This window comes from Bemisia tabaci, chromosome 3, assembly GCF_918797505.1.
Source record: "Bemisia tabaci chromosome 3, PGI_BMITA_v3".
NCBI classification, from domain to species: domain Eukaryota; kingdom Metazoa; phylum Arthropoda; class Insecta; order Hemiptera; family Aleyrodidae; genus Bemisia; species Bemisia tabaci.
This window is the reverse complement of record NC_092795.1, coordinates 63,385,544-63,406,845: the sequence shown is the minus strand read 5'-3', so window position 1 is coordinate 63,406,845 and position 21,302 is coordinate 63,385,544. Positions and strand designations below refer to the sequence as shown.

At 38.9% G+C, this 21,302-nt stretch overlaps 2 protein-coding genes across 2 annotated transcripts in view; one reads left to right on the top strand and one right to left on the bottom strand.

Moving 5' to 3' along the window:
* Positions 1-10,749, top strand: part of LOC109039890 (serine palmitoyltransferase 2) — a 44,978-nt gene extending 34,229 nt beyond the window's left edge. The window contains exons 8-12 of the mRNA XM_019055600.2: positions 1,510-1,673; positions 3,889-4,050; positions 4,534-4,660; positions 7,346-7,611; positions 9,174-10,749. Coding sequence (XP_018911145.2) covers positions 1,510-1,673; positions 3,889-4,050; positions 4,534-4,660; positions 7,346-7,611; positions 9,174-9,278 — 824 coding nt within the window. The 3' untranslated portion in view covers positions 9,279-10,749. The remainder of the gene's footprint in view (positions 1-1,509; positions 1,674-3,888; positions 4,051-4,533; positions 4,661-7,345; positions 7,612-9,173) is intronic.
* Positions 10,750-12,881: 2,132 nt separating this feature from the next.
* Positions 12,882-16,595, bottom strand: LOC109039889 (NFX1-type zinc finger-containing protein 1-like). The gene has a single exon (XM_019055599.2). It carries the CDS (start codon positions 16,593-16,595, stop codon positions 12,882-12,884), a length of 3,714 nt encoding a protein of 1,237 aa, XP_018911144.2.
* Between the last annotated feature and the right edge of the window lie 4,707 nt (positions 16,596-21,302).

Genomic DNA, 21,302 nt, shown 5'->3' with positions numbered 1-21,302 from the left:
TTACTACGGATACGGCATGCCCGAGGCCATGGAGCGACAGAGAAGAGTTAGAGGGAACATCTGCATGGCTCGGCGGAAAAATGCAGAGATTCTAATGATATCCTCGAACCTAATCATAATACGCACGTTATCCTGCAACGCCTTCGTCCTCACTCCCGTCTGGGATAAAATCTCGGCTCGGCGCATGCGCAATTATAACTAAATACGTCCGCGCTACTCGCACCGCCACTGTTCCGGGTTATCCCCCTGCAATGCTGCCATCTTGCGGGATCTTATAACAACGTCGACGCCGTGAACAAGTTTTTATGGTGGAACAGGCGACTATGGGGCCACCAAATTTTACCGTTCAAAAAAAGAGGAAACTTATCTGCAAGAAGTTCGCACGCAATCGGATTCACGGTTTGAAACAGTTGCTTGATCCGATAATCCATGGCAGGGTCCAACTGTCAAAAAAGTTTGATCCTTGATTTGTCTCATCTTTCACGACTACCACGGCTCGACACATTTCGGCGCTTGATCCCTTTGGAACCACAAATTATTGACACTACGTACTTTGTCGGGTGGTCCTGGACCCCGCTTTCTCTCCCTTAGAGCATAACTTCTTTAGAGGACAGTCCTCGTCCCCTTCGTTGGGACAATAAAATTGACTAGATTTTATGAAAGAATGTTTCGAGCTCTCTTCAAAAAGCATCGTATGATATGTTCCGAATAAACAAGATTTTAAATCTAATTGAATTTATTGTTGCGTGCAGAGAGCGCGTGAGAATCTAAACTCAAGAAAAGGCGTAAAACGAAGGTTGCTTTTATTGCATTAGTGGAGTAGCATTTATATAGGTAATAAGTTGTAAAAGTGGAGAAAAACTACCAACAATGCTCCCAGGCGCGCGCGAGAGCGCTGGCGTAAAACGATCGGAAGTGGGTGGCATAGCCGAGTGGATGGTTGGGATTTTTATGAATGGAAATACTGTGTAGACATACTTACCGGAGTGGTTCATACTCATCGTTTTCATGGCATGTGCACTGAGCGTATTTCTAGCAAGCGGGAAGGCCAGTGTGGAGCAAGGAATCCAAAATCACGCAACCTTCGCACTAGCCCTGCGCCACACCCCCCCCCCCCCCCCATCATTTCAAGATATTTCTCTGGAATTTTCGACAATCTCTCAGATGAAGCCAGAGAGACAAAAAGAGAAAACTCTACGTCAGCTAGGGCTTGGTGATCAATTGTTCTGGTTAGTTTACTTCCGTTACTATCTCTCTTTCCAGAGAGGGAAGGGTGTACTTTTATTCGGACGTTTTGCCAAATGTATAGCTTAAGAGTTGATTAGGAAGCTGTTCGTTTTCGCTAGAAAGGGGCGAATTTTTCTTGCTACATTCTTACTAAACATCAAGAAATCATGCATTATTCTATTCTCAATACGTCGATTATTTTTATCTGCATGATCATTCACTATGTTTACGTGGTTTTTAGTGATAAATTTTATCACATTGATGGATCATTTTATTTTTCAGACATTGATGACCTTGAGAAGAAAATCAGGAGAGCCATTGTTGATGGACAGCCAAAGACTGGTAAACCGTGGAGGAAAATGTACGTCGTTGTTGAGGGCATCTACAGCATGGACGGTACCATTGTAAATTTGCCCGGAATAATAGCTTTGAAAGAAAAATACAACGTGAGTACTCAAATCATTTGCCTCGCGCAACTAAAAATTTCGATTATTATTCCACCTCGAAAATTCAAGAATCCACCTCGTTATTTGCATAAATCGGAAGTGGACGAATTTATACAAAAAAGGGCTATGTTTAAATGAATTTGATGGAAAGAAATTATATGTGGCACGTGAACCGTATGCTCGTAATTCGATTTGATTCAATTAATATTCAGATAGTTTGCCTTTTAGAATCATCCTAAGTAGCACAGATTGCAATAAGTAGCAATTACAACAATATTGCAATTCCGCTGAGTGTTGTGTATGTTGCCTAGCTCCTATTTGAAGGGGCCCCGTTTACTGAAACTTATTGCAATAAAATTGAAATACTTTGCAATTTTTCAATGCATTGCATATTGCCTATATCTTTCTGACTTGTGGAACTCATTTTGTTGATTGTTAAAAATCTGCATAAATCGACTAAATTATATAAAAATATTGCAATTCAATGGTAAAAAAATTACAATTGTATTGAAATCAAATTGCGATATAATTTCAATATTTTCGTTGCACGGTGCTACTTGGGATACGTCCGAATTATCATTGCACCTACATGTAATGTCGCTTGACTTACTTCAATCTTATCCATATGCTTGCTAATATTTATTCAAGAGAGAAAGTCAGTCGTCGTCCGTTGTTACTATGTCTGACATTGCCAGGATTCTAAGGCGCTCTTCAATGTAAAAGTATTCTCTCTTTCCAGAATAAGTCCAGTCATTTTGTAGTTACTGGCATCACATTTCTTTGGGAGACTATGAATGACCTACGTGAAATGACTATAAGTTAGCCCGAGTTCTGATGTTTTTGCCCTTTGAGAACGGTCCATATGCTCTTAATATCTACACGCACAACGGCGACTTAAACGCGGGAGTAGAAAAGTAGACTGGAAACATGAATTTGAAAAAGAATGCCTAGAGTCGATTCCAACTTATCAAATTCCCTTTTCTACATGACGTAATCATGATGAAGCTCGTAAGTTTGTTGCACTTCAAACATATTCTGAGGAAACTCCGTCAATGATGACGACATTTTTAAGAGAAAAACACTTCGGATAATCAGCAATGGAGAATTTGTATGAAAAAATGTTGTTGCTGCACCCGATGAGCTGCATTCGCAGTATTTTTCATGATTTTTTCCCGATATGGGAACTTGTATGGATGAAATAAATTTAAAAGTGAGAAAATCTGCTGCCTTGTGACATCATCGGGCGTTATTTCCCATTTAAACACATCCCTAGTAGCAGAACCACAGAAGAAAAAGATAAATATTATGTACGAAAGTTAATTTTTTTTATATAATGCATGCATACAAAAGTGTTAAAAGTGAACATTTTTATGTAACCATTATATAAAAAAATGTTATAATTTTCGTGAGCTTTTCGCGAACATACTAAAAATTCTTCTAATTCGCGAAAAGCTCACGAAAATGATGACCTATTTTTTTATATAATCGTTACATAAAAATGTTCACTTTTAACACTTTCGTATGCATGCGTTATATAAAAAAATAAAAAATGTGTGTATAAAAAAAAAATACCTTATCTAGCTTTTATCATTTTTCATAGATTACGGTCAGGTCTGAACTTTGATTTTTTTTTATATAAGCGTTAAACGTTTTTTATATAAAACGATCATTTAGATAACAGATGTGTTTTTTTTTTATACTTTTTTTAGAAAAACAAAAATTTGTTCTGCTACTAGGGATATATTCTAGCAGATTAGGGAATTTGGTCATATCTCCTCCAAAAATTGACCATTTTAGAAACCAAGAATACGTACTCTCGTGCTCAGTTCACACGATGTTTCTTGATTGATGTCTTCTTTGTGAATGTGTCTTCTTAAACATGAATTTCAAAAAATTTCAGACACCTACAAATCCTCCATCCTGTATCATTCGATCTGAAAAAAAGTGGTTGCCTACTTGATGAATTTTTTCAAACCTCTAATAATAACTTCTATGACACTTTTCTGGTATTTTTTAAATACTTTTAGTTACCGTTCATGAAGTACAGATTAAAAATCACCCGATGCAGTTTTTGTTTCTACGTCATTCATCAATTAACAATGTTATTAACAATGCTGATATTGGAGGAAATCGCGCCGATTCAATATAATTAGTATTTCGATATTATTTTATTTTCTTCGTTCCAAATTAAGAGCATTTTTTTCTTCTTTTTTAGTTTTACATTTACATAGATGAGGCTCATAGTATAGGAGCTATAGGACCCCGAGGCCGAGGTGTGGCCGATTACTATGGAATCGACCCTAAAAAGGTTGATCTCCTCATGGGCACGTTTAGCAAGTCTTTCGCTGCGGGCGGAGGTTACATAGCAGGTTCAAAGGTAACGGAGCACTGTTTTTATTTTTCATTTGCCCTTTGTATACAGTCAAGCAACATTTTGGATGAACATTGATGGTGTAATCAGAATATTTTACACTCTGCGACGTCGTTGAAAAAATCCGAACAAATATTAACGCTATGGGTGAGGCTGCGATCAGTTTCATTAATTGAAACCTCTCTGGGTATTTAAAACAAATTCCACGGATATTATGAAGATAAGATAGCGAGTGTCTGTAATAAAACAGCTTTAAAATAATGGTTCAAACTGTTGCAATTTTCTTGAGGAAAATTTTTCCATCGAAAAAAATGTCTTTAAAATTGTTAAATTATCGCTATTTCTAGTCAATCTTATATGGATTGTCATTTACAACTGAATTTTATACACGATGGTCAGTTCTTAACGATTTGTGCATGATACTAAGAACCTCTTTTCTTCGTTGAAATACATGATAATGTAAAACGTTGCTTTATTTCTATTTTACAGAAAATAATCGAACATATACGACGAGTTAGTCACGATACTCATTACTCTTTCTCGATGCCTGTGCCAACAGCACGTTACATTTCGTCGGTCATGAAGATTTTGATGGATCCAACAAACCCTGCAGGAGGTAGGTATTCCAGTCATTTTTGTCACAAACTACATTTAGGGATTTAGTCACCCTTAGCTACGATGGCTCGCAAATGGAATAAAATTCGCAGCTCAAGTAGGACAGTTTGGAATAAATTGAGATTACATGCGGTAAAATTATTGATACCTGCAGTGGTGTGTTGTGTACTATGTTGCCTCTCTACTAATTGAAGGGGCTCCTCCTATGCATACTTACTGTAATAAAACTGAAATAGGTTCCAATTTTTTTCGAAGTATAGCTGATGGCATATGAGTCATGTGCAGTGAGTTCACTTAACTGGTCGTTTGAAAGTGGCATTCTTACACCAAACCATGTAAATAAAGGCAATTTTATGTTACGAACATTGGAACTTCATTACATTAAATCGCAATTTTATCTCAATGTTTGAATTGCATTGCGCTACTTGCACTGTTAAAAATATCAAACTACGTATACACGGGAACTGGCTCAAAAACGAGTATTTTCGAAATCTTCGAGTTGGTGTAAAATTGCTGTCACATAGTTGGGTATGCGCAATTTGAAGAAAAGTCACTAGAATATAATGCAACAAAACACAGACTTGTATTCTTCGTCACGAATCTGTCCTGTGCTTCATTACACTCGACTTACTTTTTTTTAATACGGGCAAATTTAGTTCACTATCTCGTTGCAATTTTAAACGCACTCCGAGCTCTAGAAAATATTTGACCACCTTCCTATTTTTCCTTAAATCAAAGTAATTTTTCCGTGGATTCAAAAATTACCTGACTTTTCCTGGACTTTTCGGGGATTTTGAATATAAAATTCCTAGACTTTCCAATGTTTTTTTGGTGTTCTTTTTTAAGGGGAGGGGCACATTTATCTGAATGTTACACAAAATTTCAGGATAAAAGTCTTCAAGTTGACGAATGCAATGTTTGGGCAGGAAGAAGAATGTCAAGATTCCGAAACAAAATCACGGACTTTTCCGTGACTTTTCAGGGCTGAGTGCAAAATTCCCGGACTTCTCAGGTTTCCCGTGACTATGCCAGAACTTGTCACCCCGCTTTTGTTAAGAATGTGGGTCTAATCCGAGTGTGCCCGACTGAGCAGCCCGATTGTTGAAATTTTATGTTTGACAACCGAATAAGACAAGATTCAGGAGAATTGAGTTCTATGATTGGTCAGCTTTATTCGTCGTCCTCCTTGTTGTGCCGGTCGATCAGTTTACTTCAACTGTGCGATCATAAGAGGGAAGTTCGGCGATATGCAACACATTCTTAGGGGTATATTCTACACAACTAACCACAGTATTTTCGAAATTTCTTTTTTTAGTGATTTTCACAGGAGGTTGAAAAGTGATGTAAAAGTAAACGTTTTTTTCGAAATTCAGAGGCCGATATCTTTTTTCTCTCAACTGTTCTCAAGCAGTTTGAGGCGGGATGTTATAGTCCGAAGTGGGTATTTTCAGGATTCAGGGGTGACAGACTGAGGAAAACTGAGGAAATTGAAATTTTTGACTTTAAAGATGGACTTTTGAGCGATTTTCACAAACATGAATGGGAAAAATTATGTCGATACTAACGACTGAAATTGTATTTTTCCAACAGCTCTGACCCATTTAGTACCAATTGGGTGATATTCGGTCACGCAACCTGTTTCTTTGGCCCCTACGCCCTCGAAAGAGGGATAAAAAAAATAATTTGAAAGCGGATGGGAGGGTCACTTTAAAGTCTTGCAAAAGTGTTTAATCCGTTATCTAACAATCTCTTCGTGCATTATCCTTGAGTATAGACATATTTATGCCATGATTTACTTTGACAGACAAATTTGAGTCCATGCGGCCCCGGGGTGGGGCTTTAAAAGTGGCCCTCTGGCACCATGAAATTACGCTGTGAGGCACATTTTGAAGCCTCGTAAAAGTGAGATATGTGGTTTTCTTACGAATTTCGTAGTGAAGTGCCTCACTTTGAGATGTGGACCATGGGTTAGGAAGGAACCCATCAAAATGAATCATTTTCACAGGTGCTTTCTGTCCTTACAATGGTTCTTCTATGATAGAACTCATTTTCATCTTATAATTTATCCTTCAAATCATCATATGGAGGTCCCGGCACTTTCATACTAGCACTAATTTTGATTCAAAACTGTCAAAAATCTAATATCTAGAATGATTCATATTAATTTTTTTGAGAATGTACAATTACTCCTCAATGTGAGAGATCGTAAGAGATGATAATACGAGTTGCCGATAATACGAGTACTTGAGTACGATGTCGTCAAATCCGGCGGGCTGATTCTTGAAATTGGTGGACAAAGCGATAGACAAAGAGGACAGACAGGATATGGAGGGACCCTATTGGTAGAGGCGGGTGGTTGCAATGGACAATGGAGGTAATTAATAGACTAACTAACAGCAACCCATAAAAGACCCTATGGTTAGTCCATCATATTCTCTCTTAGTTCAATAGGAACCACCCATTTCGACCGATAGGATAGCTCCATACTCCTTGTATCTTCTTTGTCTATCGCCTTGTCTATCAATTTCAACAATCTGGTTGGATCCATCCTTGATCGACACGACAAAGAGGACAAAGGATGCAGCTGAGCAATCTCGGAACTCAACTCTCCTCAATCTCGTCTCATCCGGTCGACAAAGACGGCATCTCAGCGATGAGGCTCCTGAATTTTGGTTTTTGGCTTCAGGGTTGCGACGGGTGCACCAGCTGCGGATCAACACGAACTACTTTCGACGTCGGTTGAAGGAGCTGGGCCTGGTCGTGTTCGGGAGCGACAACTCGCCGGTGGTGCCGCTCATCGTCTACTCCGTGAGCAAGCTCTACCTCCTCAACCAGCGGCTCCTCCAGAACAACATCGCCGTCGTCATGGTCGCCTTCCCGGTCACCTCCAGCCTCTCGCCGAGACTTCGCTTCTGCCTCTCCGCCCACCACACCAAGGAGCACTTAGACAAGGTACCACCTCTGTCCTCTCTTGAGACCTAGACTCTACATATTACCTCAATACGGGAAATCAAAATACTCGAAGCAGGATTGCCACAGAATTCAGAAAATTATATTCCCTGACACATTTTGATGGAATTCCCTGACAATTGAAGATGTGACGGATGGTTAAGAGGGCACCATGGAAAATAGTTTTCAGGCAAAATTTGTAGTTCGAAATCTCAAACCCATTCTAGAAAGCAAATGAAGTTAATTTAACACATTTTCCCTGACATTTCCCGGTTTTCCCTGACTTTTTGAAATTCCCTGACGTTTCCCGATTTTTGCGGGTTTTCCCGGACCTTCATGATTTAAAATTTATAAAGAGCGTTTTGGAAAAAAAAAAAAAAAATCAAGGAAATGTTCAAGAAATTACGTCGACTGCACGGAGAAAAAAACTTCGTGCGTGGGACCCGTAGTTGAGGTCCTATGGATCTCTGAAGTTTTCAGATCACGTATCTAAAAACTTGAGGTCCAGCTGCCGAAGTTCGGGTCACACACCTGAAGTACTCTGGTACATCCCGAAGTGCCTCGATGTCTGACCCAAACTTTGGCAGCTCGATCTAAAGTTTTCGGTTGCGTGATCAGAAAACTTCAGATATCCAATATGACTTCAACTTCGGGTCCCATGCACGAAGTTTTTTTCTCCGTGTAATTTTCTCAATAAAAAATGAAGCATGACAGAAGATCTGCAGTGTCTCAAGTACGTAATTGTGTACTTGGCAACTTGGCCAAAGATATGTCTTCCGTTTCGAATAGGGAAGGTTCGAGGACGCCTTTACCGCTTTATCATGAGGAGGAAAACTTTTGCAAACCACGAGCAAAGTTTTAAAATTTCACTTTGGAAATAGATCCTTTTAAAGGAAGAATAATAATGATTTACCACACCCAAGAAAATAAAAACAAAAGATCACAGGTCGTAGAAAGTTTAAGGTAGGTCCTTTGTGTCAAAAATCACAAAATACTGTGAGCTCAAAATGCATCTATACGCTTGCGTGCGTTCTTCGCTAGCCGAAATTTGACGGCGTGACTTGAGTACTGCCGTGCTAAGGAAAAATGCCGTACGAACCTTCAGACGTTGCCAAATTTTCTTCGATAAAACCCGAATTTACTGGGAAAATTGTGAATATGTTTTCCCAAAATTTTCAGACAATTTTGTACGCAATTCAATCTGAATTTTTCAAAGAAAAATGTGCATGAATGTCGTCAAAAATATATGTTTTATCAAAGGAAATTTGTTTACACTCAAATGTTCATACGGCGTTCTTCCTTAGCACGGCAGAGTATAGCACATAAGTATGTCAAATAGCTTTTCCTCAGAATCAGTTTTTTCAATCTGCAAAAATCGCTATAGTTCCGAGTTACATTTTTAGAAGTAATTCATCTTAAAAATTAGAGAATAGAAAATTGTTAAAAAAAAAGAAAAAAAAGAGAAAAAAAATATATGTATATACTGCTACTACATGTATATTGTACGTGTATAGCTCCTGGAATACACTATGCTTGTTATTAATGTCATTTGTTATTAATTTCAGATCATAAATATCATCGATGAATCTGCAGACGAGCTGGGACTGAGATATAATCCGAAAGCACGCGTAAAAAGGAGAATACATTACGAAAACGTAATTAAATTTTAATCATTGTGATAAGTATGTGATGACCTCAGCGTACCAATCCTTCTAACTTCAGAGCGGCCACTATTCCAACCATAACCTTTACGTACATGGTATTTTGAAACCGCTTACTGAACTGGTGAACGCTCAAAAAATAAAGAAGAAGACGATGGCAGTCTTTAAGGCGCGTATAGCGTGTTGAAGTTCAGAGACAAAATGCAAAAATTTTTAGTGAATCGGATAACAAACCGACTTACGTTAAAATTCATTGTTGAAATGAGTTTTTCTTTTCTCTCTAAGGATTAAATCTCTAAAAAATTCATTAAAATTTTTTGCTTCACGAAATTTTGAGAAAATACTTTCATTTCAATTCAAATTTGATTTTTTGACTGTGCGTAATGGGCTGTCTTTGGCCTCTCTTTAGCTGCACTTTTTAACCAACATTTGAAATTAATATTTTCCTCTGAAAAAAATACGAGAATATCGTTCTTTGAAATCTCTATGACACTCTTCTGTTATTAGATGTGAATGAAGTGTATGATAGCTTCCTGAGTAGTATTTGTATCCTATTCAAACGCCCACGTGGGTTGTCTGAAACAAGTGAGCCATCTTTGTAATGTAAATATTTTGTATAATAAATTTTTTTTTCACCAGTCATGTACGTTACATCGACTAACCTTTAAGAGTTTTGTCAGCACCTCGCTCACTTCCTGACATGAGAATACTTGCAATTTCCTGTAGTCTGCTAGTATTGTTTCTGATAGCACAGCCCGTAAAATTACATGTAGAAAAAAAAATGATAAATTTTACAAGCTTAGAAGTTGTTCGTAAGGGGACTCGTGATAAAGCCGTAAATAATCAGAAATCAAGAATTTTCAGTAAAAAATTTGAGAACATGGATTTGTTACCAGATTTAAGTGAGAAAATATATTCAGGTATTTCTGATGAATTGAGTGTTAAAGAAGTTAATTAGTCTTTATTGTTATTTTGAAAAAATTAAAAGTTTAAATATATTTAAAAATTACTTGATAACAATTAAATACTGTAGCGTTACGATACATAAAACCATTTTGAGGACAAAATTGGTGTTTGCAAGAAACAGCAAGCAGCAAGTAACAAATGAAAGGGAAGGAATAAAAAAAAAGAAGAAAAAAAGATGAATGATGAAAAATAAGTCCTGCTAATTCTAAAAGAAAGTTAGAGAAACGTAAGGGAATGCTTTGAATCCTTTAGTTCTTAAAACTGAAAACACATTAATACTTCCACTAGGACACTTAAAATTCAAGGTTTCAAATAACCTGACTGCTGGGAGTCGTGAGGTAAGTGACATAAGATTGCAAAAAGGTGGGAATGGAATACCTATTCAGCCAACAATTAAAATTGGCTGATATCATTGTTTGTAATTGACTATCAAAAAGATGCACTTACTTATAGCTGAAGCTGCATTGCAGGTCGGTGGTGAAAATCGAAAGACGCGCACCACGCTTATAGCGATGTTGCACGTAACTTTTGAACGGTTAGAGATAGAAAAACGAAACTTTGGGAATGTTTCTATCTTAAAGGGGTCCATCTTCTAGGGGGGTCAAAATTTTTGTCCCCCCCTCAAGGGGGGCGCGGGGGCCCCCAACTTTTTTTTTTCAAATGGTAACCCCTATCTTGTGATACATCATTAGAAAGAGCATAAAAAACTAAGAATTTTGGCGCAAACCGCAAATCAATATCTTAATTTTTGACCGAGTTATGATAGGTCAAAGGTCAAATTTGACCTATTTTCAAAAAATCATATCTCCGGTTCAAATTATCGTAAAGAAAAAAATAAAACGGGAAAATTTACCAAATTGTAAGCACTTTCAAGTAAAAATCACAGAAATTACTTCAAACTAATTTTAAGGGGGGTTTCGGACCCCCAAATACGTCATTTTAAAGGTCATACGATATTCTCGCGAAATGAGCCAATTTCTCCTTACTTTTCCTCAACATTATCTTAATAAGTTCAAAATTAGTTCAAAATTGCGTTTTCAAGTCCCCAAATTTCGAACAAAGTTTTAAAAAAAAATGAAATTTAAATGGTTGAATTGAATTACCTTAAATTTCGTTTTTTAAAACTTTGTTCGAAATTTGGGGACTTGAAAACGCAATTTTGAACTAATTTTGAACTTACTAAGATAATGTTGAGGAAAAGTAAGGAGAAATTGGCTCATTTCGCGAGAATATCGTATGACCTTTAAAATGACGTATTTGGGGGTCCGAAACCCCCCTTAAAATTAGTTTGAAGTAATTTCTGTGATTTTTACTTGAAAGTGCTTACAATTTGGTAAATTTTCCCGTTTTATTTTTTTCTTTACGATAATTTGAACCGGAGATATGATTTTTTGAAAATAGGTCAAATTTGACCTTTGACCTATCATAACTCGGTCAAAAATTAAGATATTGATTTGCGGTTTGCGCCAAAATTCTTAGTTTTTTATGCTCTTTCTAATGATGTATCACAAGATAGGGGTTACCATTTGAAAAAAAAAAGTTGGGGGCCCCCGCGCCCCCCTTGAGGGGGGGACAAAAATTTTGACCCCCCCAGAAGATGGACCCCTTTAAGATAGAAACATTCCCAAAGTTTCGTTTTTCTATCTCTAACCGTTCAAAAGTTACGAGGGGGTACGGACTTTTGGCACCTGTATTTTGTCACGTTTTTACATATTTTCATTGTTTAGTATCTTTTTTCTGCAAGAAATGCTACATCGAACGTAACATCTTGGGGCATTTACTTTTCCTTCATTTACGTCGAAAAGTCTGGGAGAATTTCAACGATTACACTCATTCGATATTTTTTGAAAAATAACGCAAAACATGATAATATCAGTGGCGTGGCGTGAATTGCGAAAAATCGATTGTTATGCCGTTTAAACCTGTAGGAAAGATCGATTAATAGGATGTTCGCAGCAAACACCTTAATAATCGATTCTTTACCACGGGTTTAAATGGCATATCAATCGATACATCGCAATTCAAGCCACGCCACTGGATAATATGGAACGCTGCGATTGAGAGACATGTTTTCCGCTTTCACCATCGAAATACTTAGGGCCATTAATATACATATATACATTATGAATATGCTAGCTTAGTTTGCGTTGAATGTTAAGCGGATAAAACTTGAATTCAAGCGGAAAGGACATAATTTAAACGCACTTTTCGCAGTGTAGTATTCCAAAATTTTGATAAATGTCGGTCGTAAACAATTCAGAGATCATAATTTCAAATACTTTAATATTTAGATTCATTACTCAAAAAAGTCTGTTTTCAGTAAAACTTTTTTAAAAGTTAAAATGTATAATTTAAAATATGCGTCAATATGAAGAAAATATTAGAAACAGTCAATTCAAGATATATTTACGATGTCTACTACGCTGAAGCAAAAGTTCAGGATTTTTAAGTTTTAACGGAATTAAGGGGAGGGGGAGAATGGATTTTGGACTTAGGACAAATTCCACGAGATCGATCTGTCCCATTTTCCAAAATAACTTACGAATTCTATGAAATTTAATCGGAAGATTTCTTAAGAAATTCTGCATCTTCCTTTGAACTCTGCCTCCGTTGGAAGCCAAGGTTTCCTCGCTCAGTTTTGCGGAGCTATGTTTTATTGTTCGAATCTAAGGCGGTCATTTCATCTTCCTCTCCAGCCTTGTCACAAGTTGATAATAGGTTTTCGGTGGGTTCAATGTTCCTATCAAGTTCAAGTTTAATTGTCTTTAATGAATTTTTCATTATTTGTTCGATTTCTCTATCGAGTTCGATCATCTTTAAAGAATGTTTTTCTTTCTCTTCCTTGGTGTCATGCTTTCGCCTGGCCTCTTCACGTGTCGCTTTATCTTCCGATTTGCACATGGGACAGTTTCCTTCAAAGCCGAATGTTCTACGAAATTCATCACTCATTCTTGCTTCGTGACATTCGGCCGTATAGGCGTGTCCTTCGATGCACTCGGCTTGAATAAGAACCTTACATTTCAACTTTCTATGATCAGACGACGAGTGACAGGTGGATGGACACTTGTGATCACCGCAATGCAACATCTTCCCGCAAGGCTCTTTACAGCCCCCAGCTGGGGATTCAGTGTCAAAGTCGGCCGGTTTCTGTATGATGCTAGTACGGTCGGGATGTCGCTCGCAACGGATTGGAAATCCATTGTATACATGCATGCCATCTTTTAGCAACCCGATGAATCGTGTCCAAAGATCACTACCTTTGCGAGAGCCCATGAAGTGTTCGGCATTACCGATTAGGATAAGTGCATTACGAGCACGCGAAACAAGAACATTGAGACGCTCTGGGGCACTCATGAAACCGACATCACCAGTCGCATTGCTTCTGGTCAAGGATGCGACGACGATATTCGCCTCTTCTCCTTGGAAGTTATCGATCGTGGACACTCGGAGACGAGGCTTTTCGGCGTCTTCGGTATCCTCTCGTTCTCTCGTTAAACCCGCACGAGCTAGGTCATACGCATCGAGGTCATTCAACTGAAGGGAATGGTCGACACTCAACTCGTCGAGCAACAGACGCAGTTGACCAAGGTACGGTGTCAAAACAACAATATCTTCGGTTGTGTACCCTTGCTGACCGAGGTAACGGACACATTTTAGGGTCATATGTGCCTCGAACCGATTTTGCTTCGAAGTAGCGGCTTTCGAGTCTCCAAACTCACGAGCGACTGAGAGCTCGGTTTCGGGTTCTTTGTGGTTCACGAATATTATGTTGTCCAAGAAACCGCGGAGGTTTGGCCTGTTTAAGGTATTATCAGCGTCTTTTAGTTCCGAGTACGTCATTTTCCGGATCAAAGAAGAGATCTCAGGTCTCATCCTGTGTTGTGTGAAGAGCGTGTGGTGCGGGAAGCCTTTAAGAATAAGCCTTTCGAATAGAGAACGGTTCAAATCATACCCTGTACCTTTCTCTACACTCAATTCGTAACTAACCCTTGGTCGTAGTTGTTTATGATCGCCGATTAAAATTAAATGCTTCGTACTTGGACCAAGGGCTGTCAACACGTGACTTTCAAGGATTTCTCCTGCTTCCTCAACTAATACGACTCCAGCTGAGATGCGACTGAGAGCTTCACTGTATTTGGCGGCAGCCGTGGTAGTACAGGCGATGATTCGCTTTGAACGCATGACCGAGAGATCTCTCTGCAAAAATAAATAATCTAAATCTTTGATTATGTGATTGTATGAGTTCCCTGCGTCCCTTACTAGAGCTGCCCTTTCTTTTGACATCTCATAATTCCACTGTTGCCATGTTTTCCTTCGAAGCTCAATACTCATATCCCAAATAGCTCGGTATTTATCTACGACACTATATCTGTAAATACCCGCATCCATGCCACGGATCCAACGGTGTAACAAGTAGTCATATTGTACTGTGTTCCCACCTTCCGCTACTCGAATCATGCCATCTTCTTCCTCAGGAACCTTAAAGGCATTGTAGAATGTGAGATATTCCTCCTCCCATTTCAAGAAGTGGAGGACATCTTGATAGGAAAATCTGAAAGCAGCGAATTGGTTGAAAGCAATTTCAAGAGACTTTTCTTTATTTGCGAGAAGGCATTTCAGGTCACGAACCAAATCCCTCTGCGAATGAGAGAGGAAAGCTTTCTGTTCTCGCAGAGCCAGGGGTTTAGTGATGGGGGTTGCCTTTTGACTTGAGCCTAAACGAACAATATCACATTTCGGAATTCCGAGCTGCAAGAGATCTTTTACAAAATCATCCAAAGCATGGTGGGTATAACAAACAACAAGTATTGTCTCCGTGCTGTATTGGTATATGGTTTTACCAATAAGTGCTCCTATGAAGGACTTACCGGTTCCCGGAGGTCCCTGGATTAGGGCCACTTTCTGCAGGAGGGCTGCGAGGAAACATTTAGTTTGAGCCTCATCGAGAGAAACATTTGACCCTCTCAGTCTGATAGAAGGTAATGGGTTAGCCGAATTATCATTGCACTCAAGGCTTTCTGATCGCCGCTTTAATCGTGTACTTAAAGAGCCTAAGCTGTATTCTGGGGGCAAGATAGCAGTTCCAACTCGCCACGATATAATCTCTTGGCTAAGAGAGAGTACTGTTATATTTTGCAGCTGCTTTAAAACTGGTTCATAAGCGAAAATGGCGCTATTGATCAGTACAAGGCGTATGTTTGAACGAGCATCTTTGAGTTGCACCAACACCGATTTTAAATTCTTGGCGGGAAGCTGCACGCACAAAACAGATTCCATCAGAAGTTCCTCATCTCGAAATAGAGTGCCGAGAGTAACAAACTCATGGCCAACGCAAAGGCAAACAAAAGTACCAGTCCTTAAAAAATTTTGTTTACTTTTAAAATAATTCTTTCGTTGATTAGATCTCAAACCACGTAATTGCGGCAAGCCTTTTGTGCAATGAAGTTGCACGGACCAGGGTAAGCGTCGGTCGCAATACACACCTTCTAACTCGAGGTTCAAGATCTCCAAGGGTTTTCTGCCTCTATTTTTGGGCTGCGTAACCGCTGCAAGGTCCTCACGCAATTCGCAAAGCATATCCTCACGGAGCAGACGGAATTGACAGTCAATGTGACTAGCAAGAGCATCCGATTCCTGAGCTCTGTCTTCGGCATCGCAAGGCCTGGGCAAGTATCTAGCCGTTGCTTTCAGCTCATCGGGGGTCGGATAGATGGAGATCCTGTGAATCTCAGGAAAATCATTGTCATGTCGTCCACCAGGGTCACGTTGTGTAATCTTCAGAACTAGCTCCTCCGAGCCTGAGCTCCCAGCTATTTTATCGGCGATTTGCTTGATTAGTTCTCCTTGGCTCTTGATATCGTACGATGAAGACTCGAGAAGAACTTTCTGAATGAAGGGATCCTGAGCAACGGTCAAGTACTGAGTGGCGTCCTTACTCGGCAACGATAGCAACTGCACAAGAAGCCATGCAAATACGCCAAGAGCACGTTCGTTCAAAGCCCGATCGTGTGCCGCTTTCACGAGACTTTTCCACGTTAGAGGGGCTTCCATCAGCTTTGCAATGATCTCCTGAACCGCTTTACCATCTTGAATAGTCTGCAAATCTGGTGCTTTGATGTGCTCCAAAAACATGGTAAGCTTTCCATTGAGAAAATCAATTGAAGTATCACTGCTAAATGCTAACAGTAAAGCCTCAAGACCATGTGGGCTGGACACTAAAGACGAGATGGTAGTTACTGCCGGTGACTGTTCGCAAATGGCCTCTAGAAAAAGTTTTGAAGTTATGGGAGTAATAGTTTTCTTACCTTCCAGAACTGCATCGAACAAATTTTTCAAACGCTGAGCTCGTAATTCACTCATGCTTAATTGGAACGTAGTATCACTGTTAAAATCAGATGTTCGTGCATTTAGAACAGTGCAGTAGAGACTTGCACTTGCTAGCAATTAAAAGACCGTCCAATCAATTTCTTGAACATGAATGTAGGAGTGACATACTTCAACTAGATACGTATTGCATGCTAAAATTCCTTACGGGCTATTTCACAGTGACATACAGGAATTTCTGGACTAAATCCTGGAAGTGAAAAAAAAGGGTAAAGGTAATGGCAAGATTTCCGAGATAAAAGAAGAATTACCTATAATTGCAAAGATAAGGCACAGTCAGACGTTGAATAATACACGAGTTTAAAAAATATAACGATTATATGCGATGATACTCCGCGAGATTTCAAATGACTTTTCAAAAAATCTATCACTAATACATTTTTAAGCATCAGTCTGCGCAACGCCCATGCCTATTAAATCGAATGCAAAGACGAGGCGTGAACGGTCGATTCGATATCTCCTCATTTAAAGCCGTGATAAAGAATCTATTATTGAGGTGTTCGTTGCGAAAATCCTGTTTATGGATCCTTTTGTATAGGTTTAAGTGCCGGATCAATCGATACATCGCAAAGCACGCCACGCCACTGATCGAATGGTCACTAACCGCGACTTTTTTGTAAAGATTTACTCTTTGTGGTTATTCAGGTGCCCTTAAAAAATATTGAATCCTTGCCAGCGAATTGCAATGACGTGCCTCTTAAAAGCACGAAGGGAGAGAAAGGATAACAGGAGGAAAACATCACCGGTAGAGTGCCTTAATTTTTAGGATGCAATACGGACAACCACTGAGTACGAATAGTTGCATCGTTTTGCTTTCTTATCCGCTCGTTTGAGTCTCCGGGATCCTCGCAGTCATTTTTATGCAGACACATTTATGATGGTAACTATTGGGAAACTTGGGACGGTTATCGTCAATTCTCACCTTTTAGTAAGTGCCTTTCCTTTTAAAAATATTCAATATTCCCTTTAAATAATCAATTGATAACTGATTAGGGCACATCCTATTTTCGGCTGGGTTGCTCACGTAGCCTCTTGAAGCACCACTACAAACGAGACAAACGAAACTGACAGCAAGCAAATGGAAGCAAATGAAGCAAATGGAAAGACGGCGCAGAAATACAACGATTCGTGCTTAATGGATGTCTGTGTTGCATCTGAAAAATTGAAGGCGCGATGGTGCGAGCTGTGAATTCGCGATGTTTCGCAGGTCCGCTTTATAGCTGCCAATGAGGTGTCGCGAGAAAAGTTAAGAAACGAGGCTCGATTATTACGGCTCTCCTATTTACAACGGAGTTGCTCATACAGTTTTTAAAGCACCGCTAAAAATACAAATATGACAAACTGAAACAAACACGGTATGGAAATAGAGCAAGGTAAAAGGAGGCGCATTGATGACGGCGCAGAGATACAACTAAACGTACATGATGGATGTCCGTGTTGCATCTGCAAAATTGAAGGCGCGATGGCGCTATGCGTGAACTCGCAATGCTCCTTTCTATGCTGCCGGTGAGGTGTCGCTCAGATTCGAGAGAAACATTTAAAATGCCCGACTACGTCTCGACTCTCTTGTTCCTCAATTTTTTCTTCTTTTTTCAATTTGAGGTTTGATTCTTTTTTTAATGCACAAATATTTACAGACCTACGTATACGGCTCGTATGTACCGCGGTCCCTCACAACTCGCGCGGCTAGGTTTTTAAACAAGTCTCCGGTCAATTTGACCGGGCTTCAGCATCTAAGGGTTAATGAAAATATCATTAAAATATGCCTGCACCTTGTTCGCCAAAAACTCGGGATTCAAGAGGGGAGCCAAAAGAAGCCATTCACAATCAGTCAGTGAATTTTAATAAAATTTTATTATGTTTAATCTTGCAAGATTAGGCTCCAATTGTTCGGTGACGTCCCAAAAAATTGTCATTGCCACCGACATGATTGTTGAATGGAACCTCCTGCAGCCTGCTTTAGGTCTCTGGTGCATTTAATACACATGTGTTCCTAACTCTGTATTTTACTTTTCTTACTGAACACCTTGTCTCTCCCTCAAAATTTTACATGATACTTTCGGCATTGAATGTTTTATTTTTCGATGAGGTTAAAAGTATCTTTTTGGCGTGCATATTTTCGGGTTCATGAACCCGAAAACCCATAAATGATGCATCATTTTCTGATTTTTAGTTTTTAAAAGCAGTATTATATGTTGCAAGCTCTGGCTCGATTCTTAATTTTTTTTTTTCATTTTGCAAGTCTCCCGGTTACTTAAAAATTTTCGATTTTGCAATTTTTGCTCTGTGCGATTACTTAATAAACTTCGAACCTGAAAGTAGCGTAAAATTGTGCTGATTTGCCAGAAATTTCTGGACCGCCTATCACGTCTAGGTGCCCCCCCCCCCCCCTACAGCAAAATATCACTTCACGCCCGTTTAACTGGCTAAGGGTCTACGCCCTGAGATGTGAGCCAGTCCGACCCTGCATGAAGCTACACTTCGGCTGTAGAGAGTTTGATTTAAAAATTATATGTAGATTCATTACATCACAAGCATTGCATAGAAGGATCCAGACACTTCGAACAGAAGGGAGGCAAAAAAAGGGTCTGGTTGGCTTCCTCCAGGAGAAATTAAAAATTTTGAAGTATCTTACATGCAATTCGAATAAATTAAGTCAAGAATAATTATCAATTATAATCGTCCCCCTTTCTTCATTCCTCAGTTCCTTCCTGCCTTCTCTTAATTATTGGATAGGCGGATCCAGACGCTTAGAACAGGAGGAAGACGAAAAGAAAGGGCGTCTAGTGGGCTTTCCCCAGAGAAAATTCAAAATTTCGAAGCATCTAATTTGCAATTTGAGTCAATTTGTCATGGAAAATTATCAGATATAAGCGTCCTCCTTTCTTCCGTTCTTTCTTTCCCTTTTTCTTCTTTCTTTTTTGTGGGCAATGGGGAAGGGGAGGGGCATACGCCCCCCGCGACTCCCTCTTGGATCCGCTTATGAATCATTGGTTCCTCGAAAATTTTTCATCGCCTCGAGGGCAATATTCGTTGCGTCAAGGATGCGGTCCACGTGCAAAATAAAATGTTACCTAGTTATGATGACACATTCTACTTATGATGGAATTTTGTTTCTTGAGATGAAATTATTTGATACTATCTCACGTCTTTGTGCGATAAAAAAAAAAAAAAAAAAAAAAAAAAAAAAAAAAAAAAAAAAAAATCCTGTCAAAGTACATTCTTTCTTGGAAAGTTGAGTCAACAAGAAAGTATAAAGAGTAATGAAAATGTAATGAGTAAAAATGAAATTTTCTGAAAACCAGCGTGCGCAGCGAAAAAATGCATGTCTTGTTGGAATTTAGCAGCCAAAAATACGGAAGAAGACACACACTTAGCCTGCCAAAACACTATTTCCCAGTTACGAAAGTTTCTTCGGGCAAACGATAAAATCCGCCCCTAAACCCACCAATGGAAATCATAGGTGCTTGATTTTTTTTTTTTTTTTTTTTTTTTTTTTTGCGTCTGACGCCAAAACGGAACGAGAACAAAAATCTTGCTCTAAATATCTGATGGAATTTACCCTGATATATTTTGGCTACTGAACTCAAAGATGACCATGCTTTCTTTTTTATCTATGAATAACCTTTTTTCCGGAAAATCAAATTTTCTATTAAAAGCAGTTTAAAGCGTTTGGAAAAACTTGATCTTGAAAAAAAGGGGGAAGAAGGAAAAATGATTGATGGAGAAAACCAAGGTCACTGTCATATTCAGTAGCTAAAACTATGAAACTATCACAATAATGCCTTTTGAAAAAAGTTTGACCTTTTCTATTGGACGGAAAACGAACGCCTAGGATTCACATTTCATGAAGAAGCGGATTTCGTCGTTTAACCGAGAGAATTTCCGTATCGAAAAGAGCGCGAAAAAGTTTTTACGCACGCCATAGGTGCAGTGTTGCCGTATGGTATATTTGGCTGCTGACTTTCAAAACGCTACCTATCCATCGTTCCTTGACGTACACTATAATGTTTAGGAAAATCTCGTGCTTCTGGGAGAACCCTTCTGGGAAATCTTTGTGAGAGGGCGGAAAAATGACGGATACCATTTTCAGATTCAAAGCTAAAAATTCAATTGGTGTAATCACACCATAAGATTTCTTGTTTCATTCAAAAAAATAATTCAATACTTGAGTTATGAATTGGCAATATTGAGACTGGTACAGAGGTTTTAAAACTAAAGAAGCAGTGACAAAGAGAGTTCATTTCTGCCAACAAGAGAAGTATTATCTATGTAGGTTGTCCGACAAGTAATGCAACGATTGCGACTTTGAGTGAATGGATACAAAAAAAATATCGGCATGTGATTCAAACTGGCATCTGAATAATATTATTTCACGTCCAACAAAATCTCCTGAACTCATTTGGTCGAAAATTCTCAAAATAAAAAAATGTTTTTCGCTGCCACCTGTAAATATGTGGGATTCTTATGTAAATAGGACGAGGAGAAGGCAAAAATCAATCTGTTAAAACAATCACAAAATACTATCAACTTAGATATGCCCAGTCTTCCTCTCCTCAAAGTACTTACCGTCACCTCTACTCCAAGGGATCGACGTGATCGTACCTCCCATTTTTTCGGGACTCATTTCTATGTGTTCCTTTCTTCAGATATTCTAGAAGAAAACATGGACGACACTTTCGA

Excerpts from the sequence above, each read along its gene's own strand:
- LOC109039889 (XM_019055599.2), bottom strand. The coding sequence starts at position 16,595 with ATGAGTGAATTACGAGCTCAGCGTTTGAAAAATTTGTTCGATGCAGTT.